The sequence below is a fragment of the Dysidea avara genome, chromosome 12 (assembly GCF_963678975.1).
Source record: "Dysidea avara chromosome 12, odDysAvar1.4, whole genome shotgun sequence".
Lineage (NCBI taxonomy): Eukaryota > Metazoa > Porifera > Demospongiae > Dictyoceratida > Dysideidae > Dysidea > Dysidea avara.
Window position 1 is genome coordinate 10,207,137 of NC_089283.1, and position 23,588 is coordinate 10,230,724.

Consider the following 23,588-nt stretch of genomic DNA (forward strand, 5'->3'; position numbering starts at 1 on the left):
TACAGTAAAGGTTATTTATTAAAAACAACACAAACACACAACTAACAAAACAAAATTTTACAATAATAATTACAATTGACAGAGGAATATTCATACAGTGACAGAACGATCTGACTCAGACCCAGATACACTGTCACTATCGTCACTAAGGTCTCTTAGTTGGCCAGTAGTGTCCAATGAAGCATAAGATTCCAATTGATATTGACCATTGTCATTTTCTACCACTGATCCATACCTGTTAGTCCGGCCTTCTGCTGGTGAGCTGAACGAAACTAACAAGGGCACATTTTCAACTGTATTTGAGTCTGATGAGTTGTCAGCTGCCACAGCCACTGGTGACCCAGGTTCTACCAATGATGGTTCGTTTTCTTCTTCACCTTCTTCCCTATTCTCTGGTTGATCTTGGCCTCTCTCGTTGCGTAGAATCACTCTTTTACAAATAGGACACACTCTGTTCCATTTCATTAACCACTCGTCCACACACTTTGAGTGATAAACTAGTCGAGATAACAACACAAATTGATATTATCCATATTCTTACATCACATCATAGTTTTAAAAATATTGTATAGAAAATTATCAAGATTGAATCCAGATCAATACTGCTGACCCATTGCTCTGGATGTGACTTGGTTTAATTAAAACTGAGGCACGTGTATTTGAATGGGTAACTATATGATAACTAATAATCATGTCAGCCTACACACAGCAAAATATGTTTTCTATAAGTTGGTGTGATTTTGTGCACACAAATTTCAACACACTTAATTGATGACAAATGGCCCCACATACAGTATGCCTACAGACATTAACACAGTCTCAGTTAAGTGAGTGCAGCTGACTGAGCTGCCTCAAAGTAAAGAATGGTGCCAGGCATATAATTGCATGACAAACATGTGCCTGTCCTACATATGGAGAACAATATGCTAAACTTGCCAATCAACCCGCATACTTAAACTGTTGGCGCATGGAGTAAAAATTTTGAACTATTATCCAAACATGACAGTACATGAACTTATTGATGTGCTATTGCAAATCAACACTTTGTGCAGCAAGCAAAAGACATGGGATACATGCAATGTACGTAGCAGTGAAAAGGTTTGTTTCAGGACCAAGCAACATTGAATAGTAAAGAAATCAAGCCTGCAGCAATAGTAATTATTGAGTAAGCTCATCTGAAAGCATATATAAATTGGATAAGTAAACAACTATAAGTGAGTAGATCAAACATTCCATCTGCAAAAACTTACTGGAGTATTTTGGGTTGTTGTAAAGGCATGTTTGCACTTAATACTTGACCATTACTGCTAAGTCGTTGTGAAGGTAAGGCCACATAAGCTTAATTATCAGTGCGGGAGGGTGGATTTTTAAAATTTTATTTTTACTAACTAGATAGCTGAATTAGCTAGTTAAAGTTAAAATCAGAATACAGTTTCTTATACTGCTCTAGCAAAGTACCAACTTTAAACGGTGCTGGATGGCTGCACTAAGCCACCAGTGGCGCAAAAACTTGGCAATGCAGGCAGGAGTGAGAAACTAACAATTAAGTTTATGTGGCCTAAGGGCTGAGTTTTATTTGCAAACCTTCATGATCCCTACTACAGGTATACAGTACTACCATATGATGATACATATACACACCAATACTCTAAAACAGTCCTAGACAGAATAAACAATCAACTTAAAATTCTTTCAAGAGGGCGGTGCACAACATATGACCCGTCTTACATGCTTATCACATGTACAGCTATAATATTCATTGTAATAAGAGGGCACAGACAATATTTGCAACATACGCACAACAAAAACTTTCAGCTTATAGCTGAATGCAGTAGAAAGAGAAAGTGTACTGTATAAGAGGACAGTGGGATTAGCTACAGCTGTGTGTCATTATATATAACATTAAAGTATTTGGTGTCCAGCCACCTGATATTACTTTGAAACATTTAATTTCATATCCTTCAAGCATGTTGCCTCATAGTTTGGTCTTGTGACTTAAATATAACCCTATTATTCTCCATTATTGTAGCCCAACAGTTTAGCATACAATTTTGACTTTACTTGGTCTCCTATGAATGACATGTCACAACCATTTAACCCTTAAACCCACAAAAAACTTTTGGGAAATGCATGTTTACACAATATGGACATGCATGGCAACACTAGGTGGGGTAACTTAATTCTTATAGCCTACAACATTGAAGTCTCTTCACTGGGCTACTTGGAGAAGGTTAAATGAACACAGTAACTACAGCAGCTTACTTGCTATGAAGCAATGAACAACAGTGAGTTGTGCCTCTGTGTTTCAAAATTCTAGCCACGTGTTTAATTTCGATTGTGTGGGCTGATGGAAAATTCAATGGCAAATTGAACAGAACTTGTTGCAACGTGATAGGAGCAACCACCACTGAGTTATGGATCATTTTATACAGGTATGTAAAGGGTTTGCATGTTTCTAAGGGTTAAATCACACAAAGTAGATTGTCTTCTCACTACTACGGTAAAACAGCAATCTTCCATACATAGCTATATAGGATCTTTGCTGTTACATACTATTCAGGGTCTTCCATAAAGAGCAGTAGAACGGTGTTGCACCACTCTACTTTACTGAAATTCTTTTAATGTGGTAAAAGGAATGTGTACAAATGACTTTGATGTTGGTCAAAAATTGACAGTCGTATCACTCCACTTCATTTAACTAGGGAAAACTCTGCTATTACAGAATATACTATGCATTTAAGCATGTGTAAATAAGTACAATGCTACATTGGAATCACATTGTAGAAACCACAACTGTGTGTCTACCTGTAGAGTATCCCAGCACAGAGCCGACCTCAAATAAACAACAGCCTAGCACAAAGCTAGCAACCTCAGTCACTTTCTGTCTCTGTTCTGGTTTACTGCATTTACTTTGTTAAATGCCTCACCTTAAAATAATAGCCAAGTTGAGTAGTGCCACAACTGATTTTGAATATTAAGGGCTAAGTGTTGTTTTTGAGCACTAACTGGTGGTCAAGTTTGAATGTTTGGATTTTTTGAACTAAGGTAATAAATGCCGCAGTGTGGTATCACAGGGGTTTGGTGGGAATACTGCAAGACCATGTAACAATGGGGAGAAAGGCATGTATCACATCAAGCCAAAAGATTTAAATCATATGTCCATTTGTAGCGCAGTGAGAGGGTCATAAACTCTGTTTCCCATTAATTACTTTGTTGTATAATTTATATTCTACAAACTTAAATGAGCTCTACTGTATATGCTTTCCAACATATAGCTAGCTAATAACACATCACAATTTTAAGCTTAAACTTAAATGTAAACTGAAAGGTATACACCCACTCACACATGGTAACCAATACAACAGAATTTCAAGGGTAAAACTATAATAACCACTGCTACTTAGCAAAATGAATACTTTACACATATTTAAAAGACTAAAGCACACTTCCTGCAGCTGTTAAAACATCTTACTAATCACCTAAGGCTGCAATGAGATGTGCAATGACATCGTACTAATGTTACTCTACACATTATAATAGGATTTGCTATATCCAACTTCACAAGCAATTACAACAAAGCACTTTTGAAATTAACAATAATTTTATGAAGTTGACTATTACCAGCATATTGTAAATTTATACCATTAATTTACAGCTTACTGTGGCTGCAGGGCAACACTCTTATGGTATCACCATTGTCGAATTCTTCCAGACAGATGGCACAAGTCTCAAACGCTTCTTTTCCTTTTTGATATTTCCTCTGCGGCAACTTTCGTAAGCTCCATCGAGAGAGACCTTGACGTCGAAACTTAGAAGCTATGCCTCGGAACTATTCAAACATGGCTTGACAGTAGTACAGCAAATGTAATGGTAGACTCACCACAAAGAAGACACAGAAACAGCAAATCGTTGATGTAATGGTTATTGCTACTGTAACACCAAACACAATCCATAGCAGGGCAAAATCAATGTATACAGCTTCAATAAGAACACGAGCAGCATACTCATAATCACTACTTGGTACAGAATAGTGAAGTATGTCATTCCCAAGACTCTATGAACACACAATGACAAAATGTTTAAAGACAGGCACAAAGTTTATACTAACCGAGGTTGTAATAATGATCGGTATATTTGAGAGATCAATTACAGATGAATTATTGGGATCTGTGTGAACATGTGATAAAAAGAATTCCTATACTTGTAAAAATTTCTGACCATGAGGTGGACAATCATTCGACTCAACTAGAATAGCAATGCGATATCCAGCCTTATAAGCTCTGCTCACCTGTACAAATTATATGTATTCATTGATACTTTGTTAACCTCTATACCTTGTGCTTTATGGTACAATCATTGTGTTTGCTATATTTTATTACTCCTGCCCATGAAATGGTTGAATCATTGTAGGGCCTCTCCAGTGTTTCACATGCACAGCCTGGATCATTTGTGAGATATCCCTGTTGTATAAACCCATTGACTATGATGTACAATGGAATCACACTACATACCCTTGCTCCATCACTTGATATCTTTTCCCCATAATCCGCTATATCGAAATTGTGATTACAGTCGTATTCACGTAGTCTTGTAGAGTCATTAAAAATCTGTAAACGATTTATACGTTAATCTCGTCCCTTAGACTCATTAATATCTAATTACCACCAACAATTTCGCTGTTTTGTCAAGTTCAAAGAACTCACCGTTAGAGAACACGAATACAATTGAGGTGATGCTTCTGATGACCTCGTTAGACAAATGGCTAAACAAAAGGCTATCAAAAGTACACACGGCGCCGTCCCCTTCATCACAAACTTGTCACTCTAGTCTTGTGACAGCTTCCCTTTAACAGGGATGCGTAAATGTTTTTCTTGATCACGTGATGAAACCTCAACCTAAATAATGCACACTTCCAATGGGAAAAAGAGACAAGAGAGTTGTAAGTTGAATGAATCAAATGTAAACTATGATTGACAGTGTTTTGTATATATCAAGGCTTGGGTGAATCCTATTGCGCTTGCTAGGTCCACTGGTCCAAAAGAAGCGACTGGGACTACTATTCGAGATTATCTAGACAGAAGTAGACCTACACTGTAAGGCTATACTCCGTAAGATGATTTTTAGTATGGAATTTCAGCGAAGAAGTAACAGAAAAAATTAAGAAGGCGAGGGAAGGATCGCATGCCTTGGCAAACTGGGAAGAACAGCAACAAAAAGTACTGCCCAAAGTAGCTAGCCAATTTTGTAATTATTTCTGATGTAGAAATTTTCAAGAGAACTAGCTGCTCAGAGAGCTGCTGTTCTTGGCGAAGGGAGCTCACAAAGAAGTTCAAAAAAGAAACGAAAAAAGGAGGTTTGTAAGCACTCATGTGCATGTAAAAGTCTACCGTTATTCTTATAGAAAAGAAAATTTTCAAAAAGGAAGAAGCACAGGGCAAGAAGTAGGGTGAGTCTTGACTCTGATACATTTGAGTTGTGTTGAACATGTCTTCTTGACAAGTCACCTCTTTATGATTCTTCCAGTGATAAAGATAAAGAGGTAATGAGTGTGTCGTATTAAGGATACGTGGTTTACTGACAGTATTTTGGAATATATAGGAGATAAAGAGAGTGAAGAAAAAGAAGCATCATAGAAAGCAAGAAACAAGCAGTGATTCTGAAGACAATGATACTACTTCAGATGACTCACATTCACCAGTGAGTTGTAGAATTTGTTATAGTTTTAAAATTGGCATGTATGAATAGCACTGTGTTCTGATATACTGTGCGTGGAATAATGCATTATATAATAGTTATGCTTCCAGGTAATATAACATGTTACTATTCATAGTGTGGTAATATATTTAAAGAAGCCATAATCTGTTTGATATTGTTATGACGTAATATGTTATTCACAAATGTAATAAAGTAATCATAGCTATATAGATGTGTTTCCATTCATTTATGAACCACGGAGCTGAGATGAAGGTAAAGAAGCAGTCCAGGTGGAAGTACATACCACTAGTCCTACAATGCATGCAAGGAGACTGTAGTTGGCTGACAAAAGTAACTATATTAAGTTACTTTTGATTTGGAGTAATATGTGACCCACTGAGCAAAAACCGGCTGCGTTTTTGCAAAATTTTATTTTGCTATAAAAATTTATTGAAGTAAACTGGGTAAAAATACATGCACTACATAAATTTTTTTATGCACATTTCAATCGCTTTGGCGTGTACTGAAACAAAGTTCAAATTAATAAACCCTATATACCACCAGAATTTCCTGTTCATTGGGAGTAAGAAAATCTTTGTTTTGTGTTTGTATAGCATACGGTACGTGAGTTATGGGCGCTTATTTACAATATGGTAGAAATAAAGCTTATTGTAGTCATTTAATTGTTGAAATGGCCTTCTCCTTTGTCCACAAGGAGTACAGGGAAACACTATACCTTCAATTCATCGATGTGCTAGTTCATGGTGAACAGACTGAGCCAAACCCCATCTTCGTAGCTTTTTTTAAGTTGTGAGTTATGATTGATTATGTAATTTATTTGCTGTTTTGTTGCTGTACAAATCGAGTTCCAATTGTCTAGTGCTATATGGATAAAGAGATCTGGAAGCAATAAAATGCAATTTGAGGAATGTGTGAAAACGGCTGGTTTTTGCTCAGCGGGTCACATGTGTAACTGTAACTAAGAAACTTGCCCAACACTTTTATCATAATTATGTGACCAGATCTGCAAAAACCCGAAACAATCGCACATTTTTCAGATTCCTGTTTATTAATATTTATATTTTACTTAGCCAAGTGTATGGGCGTCACTATTCAGTGGACTGGACTACTGGACTGGAACACTGGACTGGACTACTGGATTGACATATTTTGGTTTTTGCACATTCTATGGTTGGATTTTTACTAGTAAGAACCCTTTGGGCACCTGCAACCCACTTCTAAACACTTCTAAACACTGAAGACAAACAGTGGAATATGCGAAAACTGTCTCTTAATAATTTCGCTACTGTTCATTATGCCACTATACAACGCTTAGCTATTCCTTACCTGGTGTGTAGTAATGCTGCAGGCAGTGCAGGGAATTCCGCCAGTGAATGTGACAGCAATAGTTAACCAGCCATCAACTAGCCAGTAGACAATATCCTTCAAGATATATCCTTAGAGCAAGCTTGAGGAGCAAGCTAGTCTCATTAGTCTAGTCTCGCTGTTTCAGTGTAGGGGCTTATCAAATAAAGATTATAAGCGCCCATGCTGAAAAATCTCTAATTGGTAAGCCCCTGCACTGACTAGAGAGGTCTGGCCATGCTGGCGAGACTAGCTTGCTCCTCAAGGATATCTCGAAAGATTGTCTACTGGCTAGTTGATCGCTGGTTAACTATTGCTGTCATATTCAGTTCCCTGCACTGCCTGCAGCATTAATACACACCAGGTAAGCGGGAATAAGTGTTGTATAGTGGCATAATGAACAGTAGCGAAATTATTAAGAGACAGTTTTCGCATATTCCACTGTTTGTCTTCAGTGTTTAGAAGTGGGCTGTAGGTACCCAAAGGGTTCTTACTAGCAAGACTCAATAAAACCAACCTCAGAATGTGTAAAAACCAAAAATATGTCAGTCCAGTAGTCCAGTCCAGTGTTCCAGTCCAGTAGTCCAGTCCAGTGTTCCAGTCCAGTAGTCCAGTCCACTGAATAGTAACCCCCCAAGTGTATCCTGTGGCAAAGTTTCAGCCTGCTATGCCATTAAATTTTGGAGTTACAGCCCTACTAAGTATCAACAACAGAAAGATCGATTTGTACAGCCAGTATAGGGTAAATAAATTACAGGTGCATACTAAAACGGTTGGAACCAAATAACATACAGAGTTGTAATTTGCACCATTATGTTCACCATGAATAGGGCAATCGATTACTGGGTAAGTTTTTCCTTTTAATACCTTTCTTCACTACATACAAAGGCAAAATATGTGAAGAAAGATTGATTGTGTATGATCGCTTCGACATGATGTAAACAAATTCCCATAACTTGTGTGTCATTGGGTTTACCACAACGAAACAAAACTCCTCTTGAGTAGGCGAATAAGATGATTTCCAGGTTTTTATTGTTAGTCCTTTCCTTCACTAAGAAAAAGGTGTTCAAAAATTTATGGAATTTTTTCAATGATATGCAAGTATTTCACCCATTGTATTCATACTGTAAATTTAGGCTTGCACAATTGTGTCGGGCTTTCGCAGATCTAGTCACATAAAAGTTTTAACTGAGCAGCACGTTTGCTTCAATACTTTGCTGGCATGTATAACAGTAAAGTCCATGAGTTTGGAACAGTACCCTCATGTCCAGTGGGTTGTTTGTCCTGCTTAACAGTAGCATTGATGCCTCTGAGTGAAACTTCCTATTAGTGACCTGTAAGCCACTATACCAATCCCATACATGAGAAGGTCGAAGACCAAATGTGGGAAAGGGGATAAAATGTATGGAATTATAGCTGGCCCTTTGGCCTTTCTATTAGTTCCATGCAAATACTGTACATTTATACTGTGATACAACATTAAAATGTACTTACAGTACATGTGTTCCTTTGTCATACAGCCAACGTCAAAGCACAAGAAGCAGAGAAGGAGGCAAAGTGACAGTGACTCATCATAGCAAATAGCAGTACTATTTTTGTACAGGTGTGTATGTGTATGTATCTATCTGGTTGATTGGGTTAAAGTAATGCAGTTGTGTCTTACCCTGTTACTTGTACAAAGATTGTGTGGCTAGGTCCATTGGCTATTGGCTGCTTCATTCTCTACTGCCATATTAAAAATATATTTATTTTAACGTACATAATAAAATATAAAGGCCATTTACTAGTACATTTATCATGGGTCTGACATTTCAGAGTCACCAGTAGGTGATGGTACAGAAATGTCAGGCGAAGCAGTTTCAGTTCTTTGATACATCTCTGTAGGTTCCTTGTCGTTCATAGGGTACTCCTGAACCTCGGTCTTGTGCACCCATGCTAATGCTGCAGCCTGTATGTTATAATAGAGTAATATCACTGTTTTATAACAAGTGATTCTCTTGCCTTGATTGAACTATAGTTTAGTTTGGACATGGTACTTTTATCGAGGGCAAACGCAACTGAATACAGTGTTCCTACAGTTAGTATGCACAGTAATGGTCATATATTATTTTGAAACTGTTACCGTGAGCTGGTAGTGTGACAGAATGGAAAAACCAGAAGAAGAACCGTACTCCTTGATCAACGTCATCATCTTCCAGCCCTGATAAAATCCTTACCCTATTAGCACATGCACACATAAACAAGTTTTGTCTTTGCAAACTTTCTTACCGATTTATAAAGGGAAAGATGAAAATACAAAGGTAAAACCATGGGAAAAGATACAGCTGCTTCGCATTCTCTTTGCTACTTGTCTGTTTAATAACATGACATTAGCCCTATATGTGACTAGGTGTATACTTATGTACCTTCTCAGACTCTGTATTGGGGTCATATGTTCCCCTCCAGCGTTTGGATCTGTCGTGCAGTTTCCATATGATTAACACATATACAATTACTAGTATTACTGACAACACCAGGAATGGTACATAGTACCTGGGAAAAAAAAAACATGACACTTTTACTGGTGTAAAACCTGTACTCACAATGTAAACTGCATAACAAATCCTGGAGCATGACGTTTGCCATTCCGTGTTGAGCGTATCCAACTAACAAATGCAAGAAAATACTATTACACAATCTATATTGTGTTGCTTTACCACCAGAGTCCAGCTGGCCCATAGGAGCTCTCAATGAATGGAAGAAAACATACAAACAGTGGAAAACCCCATGAAATAGCAATGTAAAACCTAATGAGTATAAAGAATTTCATCATCTCACAAACCATAACATCAACATACTTTTCAAACTGATCAGACTTCTTTAAGAAATAAGCATTCCAAAACACATTGAAGGTAATGCAGCACACATTGAGAAATGAACACCAATCTGAAATGCATGAACTTACAAGTAAAATATTATTTTCTTAAAGAATTCCTTACCAAAATAAGTCAACCATATTCCTTGTAGCACACAAAACCCTGGTAGATGATCATCATTAAAGCGATAATCACCCTATACATAAATACTTAATTTTCTGTTCCAGTTAAACATGTTAAAATATTTGTTACCATGACGTAGCCAATTGCCTGAAAGAAAGCTGCAATACTGAGGTACATGATAAGTCTTTGAGTAAATATCTGGTACTTCTTGAACAGTATGATTAAAAATATCACAGACAACCTATAACAAATAGTAGACAGTAATACGGTACACCTTATACCATTGAAACATGATATGTGTGTTGGTGGAAGCCTGGTGACGCTTTTACTACTTTGCAATTTTTTTTCCATTTAGACATAGTGTAGTATTGGAGACAAGTTGGTAATAATTGAATTATGCTACCAGTACATCCAAGAGTAATTGCTGAACCACAAATATGAAATGGAATTATGTGTGTAATGGCTACAGCCGGCCAGTACTTTATATAGGTTTCAGCTTTCCGTCTACAAGCACTTTGTTAGACAATTGATATAAAAGTCTAATTTGTAACAATTTTATAAAGCTATTGTGGCATGCAGCTCTGTTACTGGAATTTGGTATCAGGCTATGGCTTTGTGTAGCCACCTTTTTAATGTCTTGAAAGCCATGCTCATGGCACTAAATGAATTATCATGACAAAATAGTTACCCCAGTGCAGTGAGTGATATAGTCTAGTTGATAAACCCAGTCGCAACCACATCATGTTGCCTTGCTACATGTTTACTTATATCACAGCATAACTCACGTGCATAGCATGGAGATTATAGCTATCACTCTCCTGCAGCCCAGTATAGCATTCTACATGGAAACAAAATGGACTTGTCATTTGTACACCATTCAGTTGAGTACAACAAGTAGCTACGCACAGTAAGTGATGTTTAGGGACAAGAGTACTATTGTAATACTACATCGAGGCAAAAAAAAACAGTGCAACACTGAAGACATTCTGCATGGCATTGGATCGACGACTTACGCATTTCACGTTATTTTCATCTTCATCAAAAAGGTAACAGTATGTTTCATTAGTATTATTATTATTACTATCGTCCATCGTATTATTGTCGTCCTTGCCTCTCTGTTCTACTATGGTTCTACTTCAGACACGCCCACCTAAGAATTACGGAGTAAACAACGGAAGCAGAGTGCAACGGAGGACTGCTGCGCGCTTAAAAAGAAATGAACGAGGTTGGTGCTGACGACGATTGTATGCAATCCCTGAGTAGTAAAGTTGCGAAGAAGGCAAAAAAGAAAGCAGCCTCCAAAGGAAAAATTCAACAAAGAGTCTTCGTTTTGCCGGGTAAGGTAATTTGTAGTCTAGACAGACATGACAGATCTGAAAATTAAATTGACAAATTTATTTTAGATGAATACAAAGACAATGCCATCATAGTATCCCTGAAGGACCCCCACACTGGTGAGGTTGCGTAGTGAAGTGTAATAGTGTATGAATATGGTGTTTAGGTGAGGGTAGGAAGTACCTATTGTCCAGTGAAGATGAACATGATGGGAAAACTATATGTGAAATTATCAAGTACTCAGAAGACCCTCATTCTTGGTTTATAGGAGACACTGTCCAGAAAGGCAAGTGATGTATAAATACACCAGTCTCATACACCAGACAATGGAGCTAGTACAAAAGCCCATGCAAAAAGGTCTGATTAAAGTTTTTGCACATATTATAGTCTCGATAGATGGCCTACCCCTAATTATAAGTTTGAAATCACTGACATATGTAACTGTTGCAATATGATTGGCCTAAACTACCTATTGTAAATAAGATAATGAATTTGCTTATCAAGACAATAGTAAATCTAAATTGTAAATCAACCACAGTCAGATGGGAAAGTGTCAAACTAGCTGGGGAAGTGATAAAATTTCTGAGTTAACAAGCACTACACTTTATATGTAAACTGTACGTGGGACAGTCCTATATGATGTTACACCAATATTGAGATAATACCGATTATCGAGATAAAATGGTTGTCACTTATCAAGATATAGGTTCGTTTTACTGTTATCACACAGCCCTAATTTCCAGCAGAGTTGATTGAATGCGGTTCTTTCCCTGACCCAGCTGCTCTAGCAGTTATATTGAAAAAGGGATAAATTGGTACAAATTTTCTAGGAATCATTGTTGTGTCACATATTATTGGGGGTACTATAGAACATGAAAATCGTACCGCTATTTACATTTACAATGAAGTGTGATAAACAGAAGTAAACTGTTGGCCTATATTAAAAGCTATAATCTGTATTGTGCCATTCCACCTTGTTATAGTGTCAGAGTTCCAGAGTTGTGTTGTTCAGTTATTGTTGTTCTTACCAGATGGCAGTTTGTACATGTGTACACCAGTGGACCCTTTGTTCCTTCTTCTACCATACTTGATGAAGAGTGGTAAAGTGAGTGTGTTGTGTTGATACATTTATCTTATACATATAAAATCATGTTATTTGTACATGTCAACACTTTATCAGACACTGTCAATTTGAGTACCTTGTGTATAGTTCGGCAGTGTATTCATGCATTGGGATTTGTTGACAGCTAGAGAGTTTAACTGAAGCTACTGATGCTTGCATTATAAAATGGAATACAATTAATGTACATGTAGTGCATGTACAATACAAAAATTGTTCATTATTGTGTGCATGCATTTGTTTTGCTCAGGGACACTACGTGTTACTTAATCAAATGCTGGAAGACCCGGACTATCCTCATGTTAGTAAACTAGAGTCTTATATTGATGACTCACAACTAGCTAATATCTGTGACATCACCAGTGAGTTAGACATCCATCAGACAAAAAAAAGTGTTGTGTTCACATGTGTAGCATCTAGTGTAGTCACTGCTGGTACACTGTATCGCTTCAATGAAGAGAAAACAATGAAATGGTTACAGAAAAAGGTGTGTAATATATAATTATACATTTGAAAAATGTCTAAAATATGGCCTATGGTGTATGTTCTATTAGAGTAACTTGTATTCTGTCATCTGTATAATGTTGTAATTGTATGTGATTCATTAGCTATAGTATGTTCACGTTGAGCTGAATCCTCAAAAACATTTAATAACTCATGGATGCAATTACTCACGATCTTGAAATTTGGCTCATTTGTAGTACTGCTTGACCCGCTAAAAATATTTCAAAATGTTTTTGTTCAAATGTTTGACATAATATTTACAGCCAAACAAAATTTTCACAATACATTTCCTATGGGGAAGCCATACAAATGCTGTGTCCATTACAGCCCTTTCCTGAACTTGTAATGGAGTCAAACCGTACATGTCTGTTGTTGACACCTTTGCTATTACCAATAATCATCTGGTTGGCTGAAATGTTTACTCTGTTGAGAAAAAACCCACTTTTAATTTTTAGCTGTTTTTCAGGATTCAGCTCAACGTGAACATACTATAGTATGTTTTTCTAAATTTGGCATATTTTGTAATTATGATGACAGATAGAACGGCTAGTTACTGTGTTACAAGAAGAACAAGTTGATGTTGGGGGTAGCTCCAAATCATCATTGCTCAAGAGGAGTAATAGCCAACGGAATTTTAATGGTATATAAACCACTTGTGTGTAAATTGAAATCTACAAATTAATAATTATATTAATTTGCAATGTACTCATGATACATAGTTTCTAATACTTTAGCTGTTGACAGAGTTAATTATGCTACTACCATGGTGTCTACCTATCTTCCTCCAATGTTATCAGCAAAACTCACCAGGTAAATGGCATTTTGTGTACTACAGATATATTCCCTATGTCATACACAGTGGCATTAGTACTACAAGTACACAAGATACTGTGGAGCCATCTAAGAAGGTAACAGTTAGTCTGGCGCTGCCGACCCTATTTTAGGCGCCTACTGTATAAGTGCCTAAAATAGGGTCGGCAGCACCAGACTAGGTAACAGTACTGTGTTAGCTGAGCACTTATCACTGGGATTTTTGTGTTAATTGTGTAGCGTAAGAAAGTCACAAATGCTAATCCAGATGCTCCATTAGAAGACTATACTAAATTTAACATGCCACAAGCATCCTCTGTAAGTTTCTATTATTGTGGATATAGTGTGGTAATTTAGTGATTGATGAAAGCTACATGTACACATTCAAGTGGTCAAATAATGTGATTATGCATCAAAAGTCCTTTTATTAGAGCATTTAAGTTTCTCTGGAGAGAGAGATCTCGTTAAATATTAATTGGCACATGTACAATTCTGCATGTACATAATTATACAAACACAAGGGACAATTATTTGGATGTCATACTGTGGTTTGTTAATGTGATAAAAAAAATTTTTTCTTCTGTAGCGGTCCAAGCTTACACCAGCTCAGAAGGCAATAGCAAAAGTCGACAAATCAAACACTAAATTAACTAACTTTTTCAGCAAAAATAAATAAAAAATGACATCATTAATTTATAATTGATATAAATCATGTACAGTTATTCTATGTCTTTTTCTTTATTTTACTATTGACAGTAACTTTTGTTCTTTTTACGTTTAATTTGTGATAGCTGGGCTGTGGTCTTTTCCGTTTTGTGACAAGATGGGAGTTCTTTGGAGTTGAAGGTACTCCTTTACAGGCAGTGTTTCTTGGAGTCACTTCTTTAGTAGAAGTACTTCCTGGAATTTGCTCAGTATTTCTTGGAGTTTCTTCAACATTTCTGGGAGTTGTTGCATCTTTAGAAATATTTCTTGGATTTACTTCACTATTTCTGTTTCTTAGAGTATTGACAGTATTTCCACCTACAGCAGTCTCAACAATGGGAGTCATCAACATGCTTGAGGTTGTTGGGGTCTTTGGAGTATTACAAACACTATCCTTCTGGGTGACAGAGGGACTCATCCAGGGTAAATGTGGAACTTGTAACAATTTGAGTAATGTGCTGATCAGTTTAGCAAAGTGTTCTTCAGCTGAATCACAATCCTGTACAAATAAAATGTAGAGTATACATTCAGTATCTTTGCGCTCTAGCACTTTTTAAATCCTCAGCTAACTGTCTAAAAATTAAAAAAAATCTAAACCAACTATCTTCAATTCTAGTATCCTTATCACTAGGCAAGCAAAGCATTTAAATGTTGTAGCTGGATAGGTGACTGTTCTATTAGAGTACTTAATACCAACACGCAAAGCACACTTTGAATATGAAATGTGCTCAATTTAGAGGGTCTGGGGGGTAAGTCCCCAACAGGAAAAAGTTAAAAAAAATTAAAGCTTGCTGATTATGAGGGGTGCATGAAGGCAATTTTACATACTGCTCTATTAGAAATCTGACTGTTCTATTAGAGTATATTGATCACTTTATGACTTGCCCTCCATACCTATGGTTATCATCATAAATATATTTATTGATGAACACTCTTTTCTTTCAACTTCATATAGTTTTGTTGTGAATGGTATTAGAAAATAACTGGGCTTTTAGGATGGCTGACTGCTCTATTAGAGTATCTCGATCGTTTTGTGCATGTAGCAGAAATTTATCATATTTCTGGATTACTTTAATTTATAACACAGTAGGAGAATAATTCAGCAAGTCAGAAACTAAATAAAAGATATAAATGTCCTGGATATAATTTCAGTTGACTTGACTGCTCTATTAGAGTATACAAATGAAGGAGGTGAAAGTAACCTTTGTAGAATATAGTGGAGAAACTACCATATAGCTTAAAAAATACAAGGGAGAAAATTTTCACTATTTTCAGTTTGGGGATTACCAGCAAAAATTTACCCCGCAAAAATTTTATTTTTAGCAACAATGCTCAACCTCGAAAAATTTGCCCTAGGCTATACAGTACATGTCGTTAATAATACTACACACCTATGACTTCTTGAACAATATTCAGAAGTCTAGAGCCATCTTATCACTCTTTAAAACAGATCACATGATTTGTATTTCTTTCTAGCTTTGAAACTAACTCGCCGCATCCATGAAACATAAGATCTGTAAAGGCCTAATATGGCACAAGTACACAGAAAAATTTGGAATTTTCAACTAGAGTAGGGACCATAGCACATCAATAAAAAGTACTGAAACAAGCTGGAGTAGTGCACGATATTAAATCACAGTAAAACAATAAGAAGTGTTATATCCCTACTGTGCATTTCCATTATGGTATCTGAGCACAGTAGAGATATAACAACTTCTTATTGTTTTACTGTGATTTAATATAGTGCACTACTCCAGCTTGTTTCAGTACTTTTTATTGATGTGCTATGGTCCCTATTTTAGTTGAAAAATTCCAAATTTTTCTGTGTACTTGTTTGTTAACTTTTTTGTGAATAATTATTATGACTGGTGAACCCATACATACCACATCTGAAATAATGCCATGCGCCCCAGCAATACCAATTATCGTCAGAAAAGTGAAGTATCCATTATGCTTCGTTGTCAGCTATGTTCAACCCGTTACACAGCACTTCGGATCAAAAACTGTTCGAAAAGCACCTCTGCGATCCATGCATACCAAAAGAAAGAAATAGTGTCGTGTGCCGCAGTTATATCAATTATTGTCTGAAAAGTGAAGTATCCATTATGCTTTGTTGTCGGCTATGTTCAACCCATTACACAGCAGTACGAATCGAGAACTGCTCAAAAATAGCCACAATGAAAAATACGGATGATTTCCATTACGCGAAAGGGAAGCCATCATGTTTCAGTAGCTATTTGATATGCATACAAATAATGGCACAATAATTTAGTCATGTAATGGGGAAAGCCCAGTCTCTGCCTGTATCAAGTCAACTGCAGCTAATGGGTTCTCACGAGCAAATCTACCGGCAGAAGAGCGAGAACCACGTAGACATCGGATGGCTGATCGTAAAAGAGAAAATGACAAGCAACATCTGATCCAGCCCATAACAACAGCATAATGTTCATTCCTCTTCTCTGAAAGGGGGAAAGCTAAACGTTTATCACGTGTTACCGCCAAATCGACACTATTCACTGTCAGCAAAGATGAATGGGACACAAAGGAGGACACTGGTTAGTCCATGAAGAATGCATTGTATGTACTCCAGCATGCCAGTATGCCAAAAGGCACCTCTCGGGCTGAAGCGATGTCGAACAGTGAAAAAATCAAGCCCACAGCCTTAGCCGTTATTGAGTTACGCTTGTCTGAAGGCATCAGTCAGTCAGCTACTCAGTTAGTAGAAAATTCCATTAAATAATTTTAAAAAATAAATCTGTATCAACTTGTTGAAAACGTTTCAGGTCAAACTGAAAGCTTGTTTGGGCTTAGTTTTACCTAACCAATACTGCCTCATCGTTGTCAGGGAAAAGTGACGCTGGTTTTTGGGCAATGTTATTTTGTGGGCCACACCTACTCCTTTGTGGTCCCTACTATATAGTACTATTGTACTGTATGATTAATAAATGTTGCCTTAATAATTACCATGGGAGATATACATTAAAAGTTCCCATCATAAGTACTATTCATCTAATACCTTTGAACAAAATTAATTCTAACAGTATTCTTCTCTATACACAATATGAATCAAATACCTTAATCCCAATAGCTAGTGCACTCTTCACACCCAGTAGAGGACACAATACTGTATTCAGTTCAGGTACTATTCCAAATGGTACACCTTGATTACCGGCCATTGTTAAGAAGTGTTGATGTAACAATGTGGGTTGTGTAGAGGAACACAACAGGCAAACCTTCACCACTCCTTTCTCCATGTTACGTAATATTGCATTGACTCCAATGATGAGAAATGATCGTTTCTCTTTATTGAAGTGTACTTCTTTTCCTTGTTTCTTCTCCTTTCTTGAAGGCGGTCTGACGTCACTTAAAGCACTGTAGACAACAATCATATACATGTATAGTGTGCACGTACAGACCTTTTTAAAGCTGCTTTGATATCTTCACAATTCTGGTGTGTCACAGTTGGCCTGAAAAAGGATAAAAGGTGAGGAGCACCCGTTTTGAAGTGCACATGAATTTTCTCAGTATACCATTTAAATCTAAATGGTGAATCCAGTGAAGTCTTGATAGTCGTTGTGCTTCGTCGCAGTGGAGAATAGCTAACTCGTTTAGCTGGGGTCGAGGCTGGAGTAGCCATTATTGCGCATTGCTGCATTGCAAAGAGCTTTTTAGCTTGATTTTTCGTATTAAAGCGCCGCAAAATAAAATCTGCTGCGGGGGCAAATTTAATTTCCGAGCGACGAGATTAGGAAATTCCGAGGTAAAGTCCCGGGCCAAGCCAGCAGATTGGTCATGTCTACCCAAACAGCTACGCTGAGGACGAAGAGCTATTATGACTGCTTGCTGCACGTACCAGGCTCGCCGAGGTGGAAACAGTTTCTACGCAGTGTACGTCAACTTTCTAATTATTGCCCGCTTGTGCAGTGATAATGGCACTAAAATGATGCCATGAAGTTTAAAATAGAAATTAGTGTTGCCTGGAATCTGTTCTAATAGAATCCATTTATAACCTGTAATGGTATAAAATATATTATACTTGTGTTTATTATGTTACTATAGAAATATTTGAATTTATCAGGTGTAATTGGCAAAAAAAAAAAATCTATCATTCATGGGTGTATAACACTTCTCCACACACACACAACAAACCCTGACATAACAAGCACCACAAAGAGGCCATTGTTTGGATGTCTATGTTGCCCTTTTGACCACTTTGTTCCATATAACATATAGCAACAAGATGTGTCAGTATTGGAGATGTCATGGAGCACTTCACGGGGCACTTTCTCAGCCTACTTTAGTGTTAGCCCCAAGTTACTCTATAACAATACGAACATGGACCAAGTGGAGATTGACCCATTGTTTGCTGCTGCCATTGATGTACATGACAACCAGCAGGTAAGAAATGTCTCCATAAGTTTTTAATGCTGATTGATTCAAAGGTTGGGACATCAAATGTGCCTACCTGTGATGTTTTTATTGTTCATTTTTTTAGGTGTGCATTCAAATGATGAACCAAAAAGTGGTACCCTGTAAGGCTGTGTCAGTTGTGCCAACCTCAGCTGATGAATTAAGAGTTTGTGTAAGTGATAATTATGTGCTGAGTCTACAGTTGAGATGATGCAATATATCATAACACTGCTATCAAAACTATTTATTACCTTATTTGTAAACTTCTGGCTTGTAAGTATTCCTATTGAGTCCATTGAATTAGGCTTAGAAAACATTCTTCAAAATCAGGAAACAAGTTGATTGTGTTGCCTAACTTGCACTATTCATTAATTATATATTTAACAATTACTGAATTATATAAACATTATTGGTTACTATGGAGCTCAAAATAAACAAAAACCATGTCTTCTAGACTTTTATATTCTTATCAACTTTTCATCACAAGGCTTTTAGTATAGAGTGTTGTTGTGACCGTCATGTCCACTGTTCGCCTTCAAGCATTTCATTGTTCTGCTAACATACAAGGGAAATAAACATATAGGAAATTCCTATTCAATGTGCAGAGATGTGTCACATGCATGCCCAACAAATACCATTCCTTCAATTCTTGGGTATAGTTTGTAATAATATGTGTCATGAAGTCTTCTTTTGTGGCTTGAGTTGTGTAGGTGTGGGCAGGCAATCAGATGCACAAACACATGGTTTTGCCAGGCACACACCCACCCACAACAGCCTGTACCTGGCTCTGTGCTTGGCTGTACACATGGTTTTAAAATCTGATTCTAACTATTAGTTTATATTAACAAATTTGTTGGTCACATGCTTGAAGTATGGCTAAATACTGTACTCTATAGTGTGTGAGTCTTCTTGTGTATTTCTGACATGTTTATTGGAACACTGATAATAACTAGTCATTTCTCTTTGCAGGAACAGAACAAGGAATTCATAACAAACCATTTACAGGACCAGATCAGGGTGGTACAGCCCAGCTTCTGCTTCACCTTGTTTAAGGGTCAATCAGCTCTCTGTCCCAAGTTGAAAGTTGGTACGTGTCATTTTGTGTTACAGCTGTATGTACGGTATATACTACACTGTACCAATAGTAAATAATGGACATTTACTCTTGTAGTAATTTGCAGTTTCTATTTTTTAGTGAGAATGGAACCTGATTCTGTACCTTGTACTTTACTGGTCAGGGACACAGCAGTGGAAATCCTTCAGTCTGTACCACTTCCTACTTTTGGTCGGTCACTGACTGCTCCAGCAGCAAGTGATAACAATTCTGGCAGTGGTGGACTTTCCCATTTGTGGGGCTCAATATCCTCCCTCGGACAATCATTCATCGGAGGTATAGGCAAACAAGAAAGTCGGTATAATAATAAACCTGTTGACAAGTCTGGTGACTCTGGGATATATAGTGGTGCAGATAGTGAAGTATCAACTCCAAGTAGTCTTAATAGGACCCCAGACACTTCCCCCGTTGCTTTGGAGAATGAGGCATCATACATGCACAGTCTAATGAGCTGGTTTGCCCCACCAGTAAAGAACTGTATTGTTGATTCAGCCGTTGATCCTTTACCATTGAAAGGAAAGGGTAGCATAAGTGAAGCACCTAATGGACTTACTAGACACAAAAAACAAGCCTCGTCTCCTTTTCCCTTCTCATTTGACAAAAGATTGTTACCTGAGTACCTTAATACTCCTTCGATGAATGTAATCCTACGTGTTCAGCCGTACACAAGTGCCACTGTTAGTTTATTGGATAATGTGAGGCAGTTAGATGTGTATGTACACCCATGGACCTTTCCTGCTTTATTATATCTTAAACGAAAGTCTGCCAAGGACATTCCTAGTTATCTGGTAAAGTTACAAGCAGTTTTTCCACTTGAGAAACCCAATAAGAAGCCTACTAAGACTGAACAAGGTGAAGAAGAAACCTCACAACAGCCACAATCATTTCCAGTACAGAAAGGAATTGTGAAGGCCCTGGTTGTGCGGCTTTGTTTTACAGCATTGTACTACCCTGGCTCAAATGTTTTAAACCAAAGATCCCATGTTGACCCAGTCAATGTTAAACCAGGTCATATAGTGATTAGTGACTGTGTACGACAACAACTGGGAATTAGAGACTTTGCACGTGTAAGGTTAACTGAAGTGGTTGAGCACATGCGTATACCATGCAATGGTCATTCTATTCAGCTCACTTTACTCAACAAAAAGGTTTGTTTCTACAAGTAATTGTGTTAATGTATGATTTGGGGTACTTATGTGGACCATGCAGCTGCTTAGTGTACTACCGTATAGAGGGAAACTTTGGCGCTGTTAAAATTTGGCGAATGACCATGAATTTGCCAAATTTTCCCCATCCAAATATTTTGCTGGTGAAGAAAATAGCAAACCAATTAAGCTTCGAACTAATCAATTTTCTACTCGACCAAGGGTTACCAGGACAGGCATCACACTAGAGCCAGCCTCCCTCGACTACCTCACTAGGTAGCTAGCTACTCAGCTACTGTACATGTAGTATCCTCAAACCTCACCTCGAAATGGGCATGGAAGTAGTGAGTCCTACCATATTAAGTACGATATTCACTAATCCAGAGGGTGTAGATCTACTGTTAGTTGATAGCTGACTCCAGGTGCCGAAGAGGCATGGCACTCCCAGTTCTCGCTTCAGACACAGCAATTAGTAATCTAATCAAATTAAATAGGGCATGTGCTTTGTTAACAATTTGCCAAATTTTATTTTGCCAACTGATATTTTGCTTGATTTGCCAAAAAGTTTCCCTGTGTACGGTATATTCGCAGAATATATTTCTTTGGTTTTAGGAATAATTTTTATCACTTACAGTAGTAGAAGTGACATCCGTACATGTGTGAGAATGTGGTATTTTGTTTGCTACAGGAAGTGTTGAGTAAAGAAGCTCTGCATGAGTCATTTCAGACATGGTTGAAACATGTTGGACAGTATTCTCTATTTGGTGCCCCCCTTGTCTACCACATGATTCTGTCACTACCAACACAACAAGGTATGATAGTAAAGAAAAAAAATGGACTAATTCAACACAGTTTTTCACCAGGCCTTAAATGGCCCCAGCTGAGCTCTGATTTTTGTGACTGGATGTATTTTTGTATCTTGTACTATAGAGAAATTTTGTGATGTTGAAGTGAAGCTCACTCCAGGATCATCAACAAGGAGGCTAAAGGAAGCATCCCCATCAGATGATGCTGCTATTAAGAACATTGACTGTGTATTGCTTGAGGATAGAGATCTGACTAGTAGTCGAGTGTCCCTGACTGTGGTAACTGAACCAGTTAAGGCTAACCCAAAGTCAACGGCTAGTGATAAAGGTAATGAACTACTTGTGATGCCAGAGTTGTCACAAATTAAAGAGCCATTTCTGCTTGAGCCTCACAACCAGTTGGGGTAAGTTGTGTGTGTTGATTGTTTGGAAAGGAAACTATGCTTTAATATTACCTCTTGTATGTGTATATGTGACTATAATTACTGTACACACACATGCGTGTACGTACACACGTGTGTAGCTGTCATTGCAATCACATTTCCTATATGATAAGAGGTTATTTACGTATACTACATTGTGTGTGAACAATTCTATAGTGGTGTTGATGAGTATGTCACTGCTGGTCTCAAGTGGATAAATGTTGCATTGGAGAAACAACTCACTATGGACAGAGCAGGCCATGGTGTTAATGCTGGTTCCCTCCTAATTTGTGCAAAATCAAACAGCCGCAATGCAGGATGTGGCATCACTAGCGTTGCAAAAGAGATCTGCCGTAGAGCAACAAACTATCCTCTGCTAGCCCACATTATTGTAATGGAGTGTGCTAGTCACAGAGGAAGAGCCAGTCCATTTAAGGATGCTCTGTCAAGAAAGATGGCTGAAGCACGATGGTTCCAACCATCCATTATATTACTGGATGATCTTGATCACATTGCTCCACATGTGGAGCACACTAGTCATGATCATGGGGATGGATTTAACTCAGACCGAATGTCTGAAAGTAAGTATGCATAAGATGGTGAGCAGTACGTATGGTGATTATAATTGTAATACATAGTAATATATGTCATAATATTGCAATATTCTAACTGTATCACAATACTGATATGCATGGCTACGCATTGATATTTTGATCACAGAAATGTGAAGGTCCGGTTTTGTGCAATTTAATGGTGTAGCTGGAATGTTCCAGTTTCCTAGACTCTTTTACATAGCAGGTGCAGTGGATAAAGAGGTACTAAACAGTGAAAAATTATTGATGCCCACATATTTTAGCACTATAACAGTGTAGCTGGGTTGCTTGCCACTTTCCTGGAGTCTTTTTAAACTTATATAACAGTGCAACAGGCATGAATAGGGAAATAGCAATGTAGCAGCCCATGCATTTAATAGCACTCAGGTCTCTTTAGAAATAATACACTCTTTCAGGCATATCACTAATTTTAATAGTTTGTAACTTTTACTTGGTTATGGATTCACCTTTAAAACTGGTGTATAGGCAACAGAAAGAGTTGATAATATGTAGAGGAGAGTATCTAATGCCATATAGTCCTGTGACAAATGCTAGTGTGGTAAACAGTTAAGGCAGATCACCGAATG

At 37.5% G+C, this 23,588-nt stretch overlaps 5 protein-coding genes across 6 annotated transcripts in view; 3 read left to right on the forward strand and 2 right to left on the reverse strand.

Annotated features, from left to right (window-relative positions):
• Positions 1-11,202, reverse strand: LOC136239827 (uncharacterized). Its single transcript, XM_066030577.1, has 20 exons — positions 11,051-11,202; positions 10,823-10,875; positions 10,167-10,278; positions 10,038-10,110; positions 9,897-9,984; positions 9,756-9,845; positions 9,642-9,704; positions 9,465-9,591; positions 9,328-9,410; positions 9,182-9,276; positions 9,061-9,131; positions 8,858-9,007; positions 4,704-4,823; positions 4,512-4,607; positions 4,335-4,460; positions 4,219-4,288; positions 4,109-4,167; positions 3,881-4,054; positions 3,661-3,829; positions 1-497 (listed from the first exon to the last, which is right to left on the reverse strand). Exons 1-20 carry the CDS (start codon positions 11,126-11,128, stop codon positions 91-93), a joined length of 2,304 nt encoding a protein of 767 aa, XP_065886649.1. The 5' UTR covers positions 11,129-11,202; the 3' UTR covers positions 1-90.
• Positions 4,846-8,710, forward strand: LOC136240679 (protein FAM133-like). Of its 2 annotated transcripts, XM_066031701.1 has the most exons (9): positions 4,846-4,939; positions 4,996-5,093; positions 5,138-5,216; positions 5,264-5,353; positions 5,402-5,446; positions 5,501-5,539; positions 5,599-5,697; positions 6,410-6,504; positions 8,580-8,710. In XM_066031701.1, exons 1-9 carry the CDS (start codon positions 4,916-4,918, stop codon positions 8,641-8,643), a joined length of 633 nt encoding a protein of 210 aa, XP_065887773.1. In that variant the 5' UTR covers positions 4,846-4,915; the 3' UTR covers positions 8,644-8,710. The 2 variants fall into 2 exon arrangements, with proteins under 2 accessions (XP_065887773.1, XP_065887774.1); XM_066031702.1 differs by lacking the exon at positions 6,410-6,504.
• On the forward strand, positions 11,187-14,565 carry LOC136240676 (ribonuclease H2 subunit B-like). The gene is made up of 11 exons (XM_066031695.1): positions 11,187-11,374; positions 11,441-11,491; positions 11,539-11,658; positions 12,404-12,477; positions 12,743-12,854; positions 12,906-12,979; positions 13,534-13,636; positions 13,731-13,806; positions 13,856-13,904; positions 14,047-14,124; positions 14,393-14,565. The coding sequence occupies exons 1-11, from the start codon at positions 11,254-11,256 to the stop codon at positions 14,480-14,482; spliced, it is 948 nt and encodes a 315-aa protein (XP_065887767.1). The 5' UTR covers positions 11,187-11,253; the 3' UTR covers positions 14,483-14,565.
• Positions 14,476-18,247, reverse strand: LOC136240675 (ribonuclease P protein subunit p38-like). Its single transcript, XM_066031694.1, has 4 exons — positions 18,042-18,247; positions 17,928-17,978; positions 17,586-17,883; positions 14,476-15,010 (listed from the first exon to the last, which is right to left on the reverse strand). Exons 1-4 carry the CDS (start codon positions 18,164-18,166, stop codon positions 14,531-14,533), a joined length of 954 nt encoding a protein of 317 aa, XP_065887766.1. The 5' UTR covers positions 18,167-18,247; the 3' UTR covers positions 14,476-14,530.
• LOC136240672 (peroxisomal ATPase PEX1-like) overlaps positions 18,220-23,588 on the forward strand; it is a 10,444-nt gene continuing 5,075 nt past the window's right edge. The window contains exons 1-8 of the mRNA XM_066031692.1: positions 18,220-18,399; positions 18,745-18,909; positions 19,007-19,093; positions 19,891-20,008; positions 20,117-21,183; positions 21,869-21,992; positions 22,111-22,390; positions 22,586-22,989. Coding sequence (XP_065887764.1) covers positions 18,304-18,399; positions 18,745-18,909; positions 19,007-19,093; positions 19,891-20,008; positions 20,117-21,183; positions 21,869-21,992; positions 22,111-22,390; positions 22,586-22,989 — 2,341 coding nt within the window. The 5' untranslated portion in view covers positions 18,220-18,303. The remainder of the gene's footprint in view (positions 18,400-18,744; positions 18,910-19,006; positions 19,094-19,890; positions 20,009-20,116; positions 21,184-21,868; positions 21,993-22,110; positions 22,391-22,585; positions 22,990-23,588) is intronic.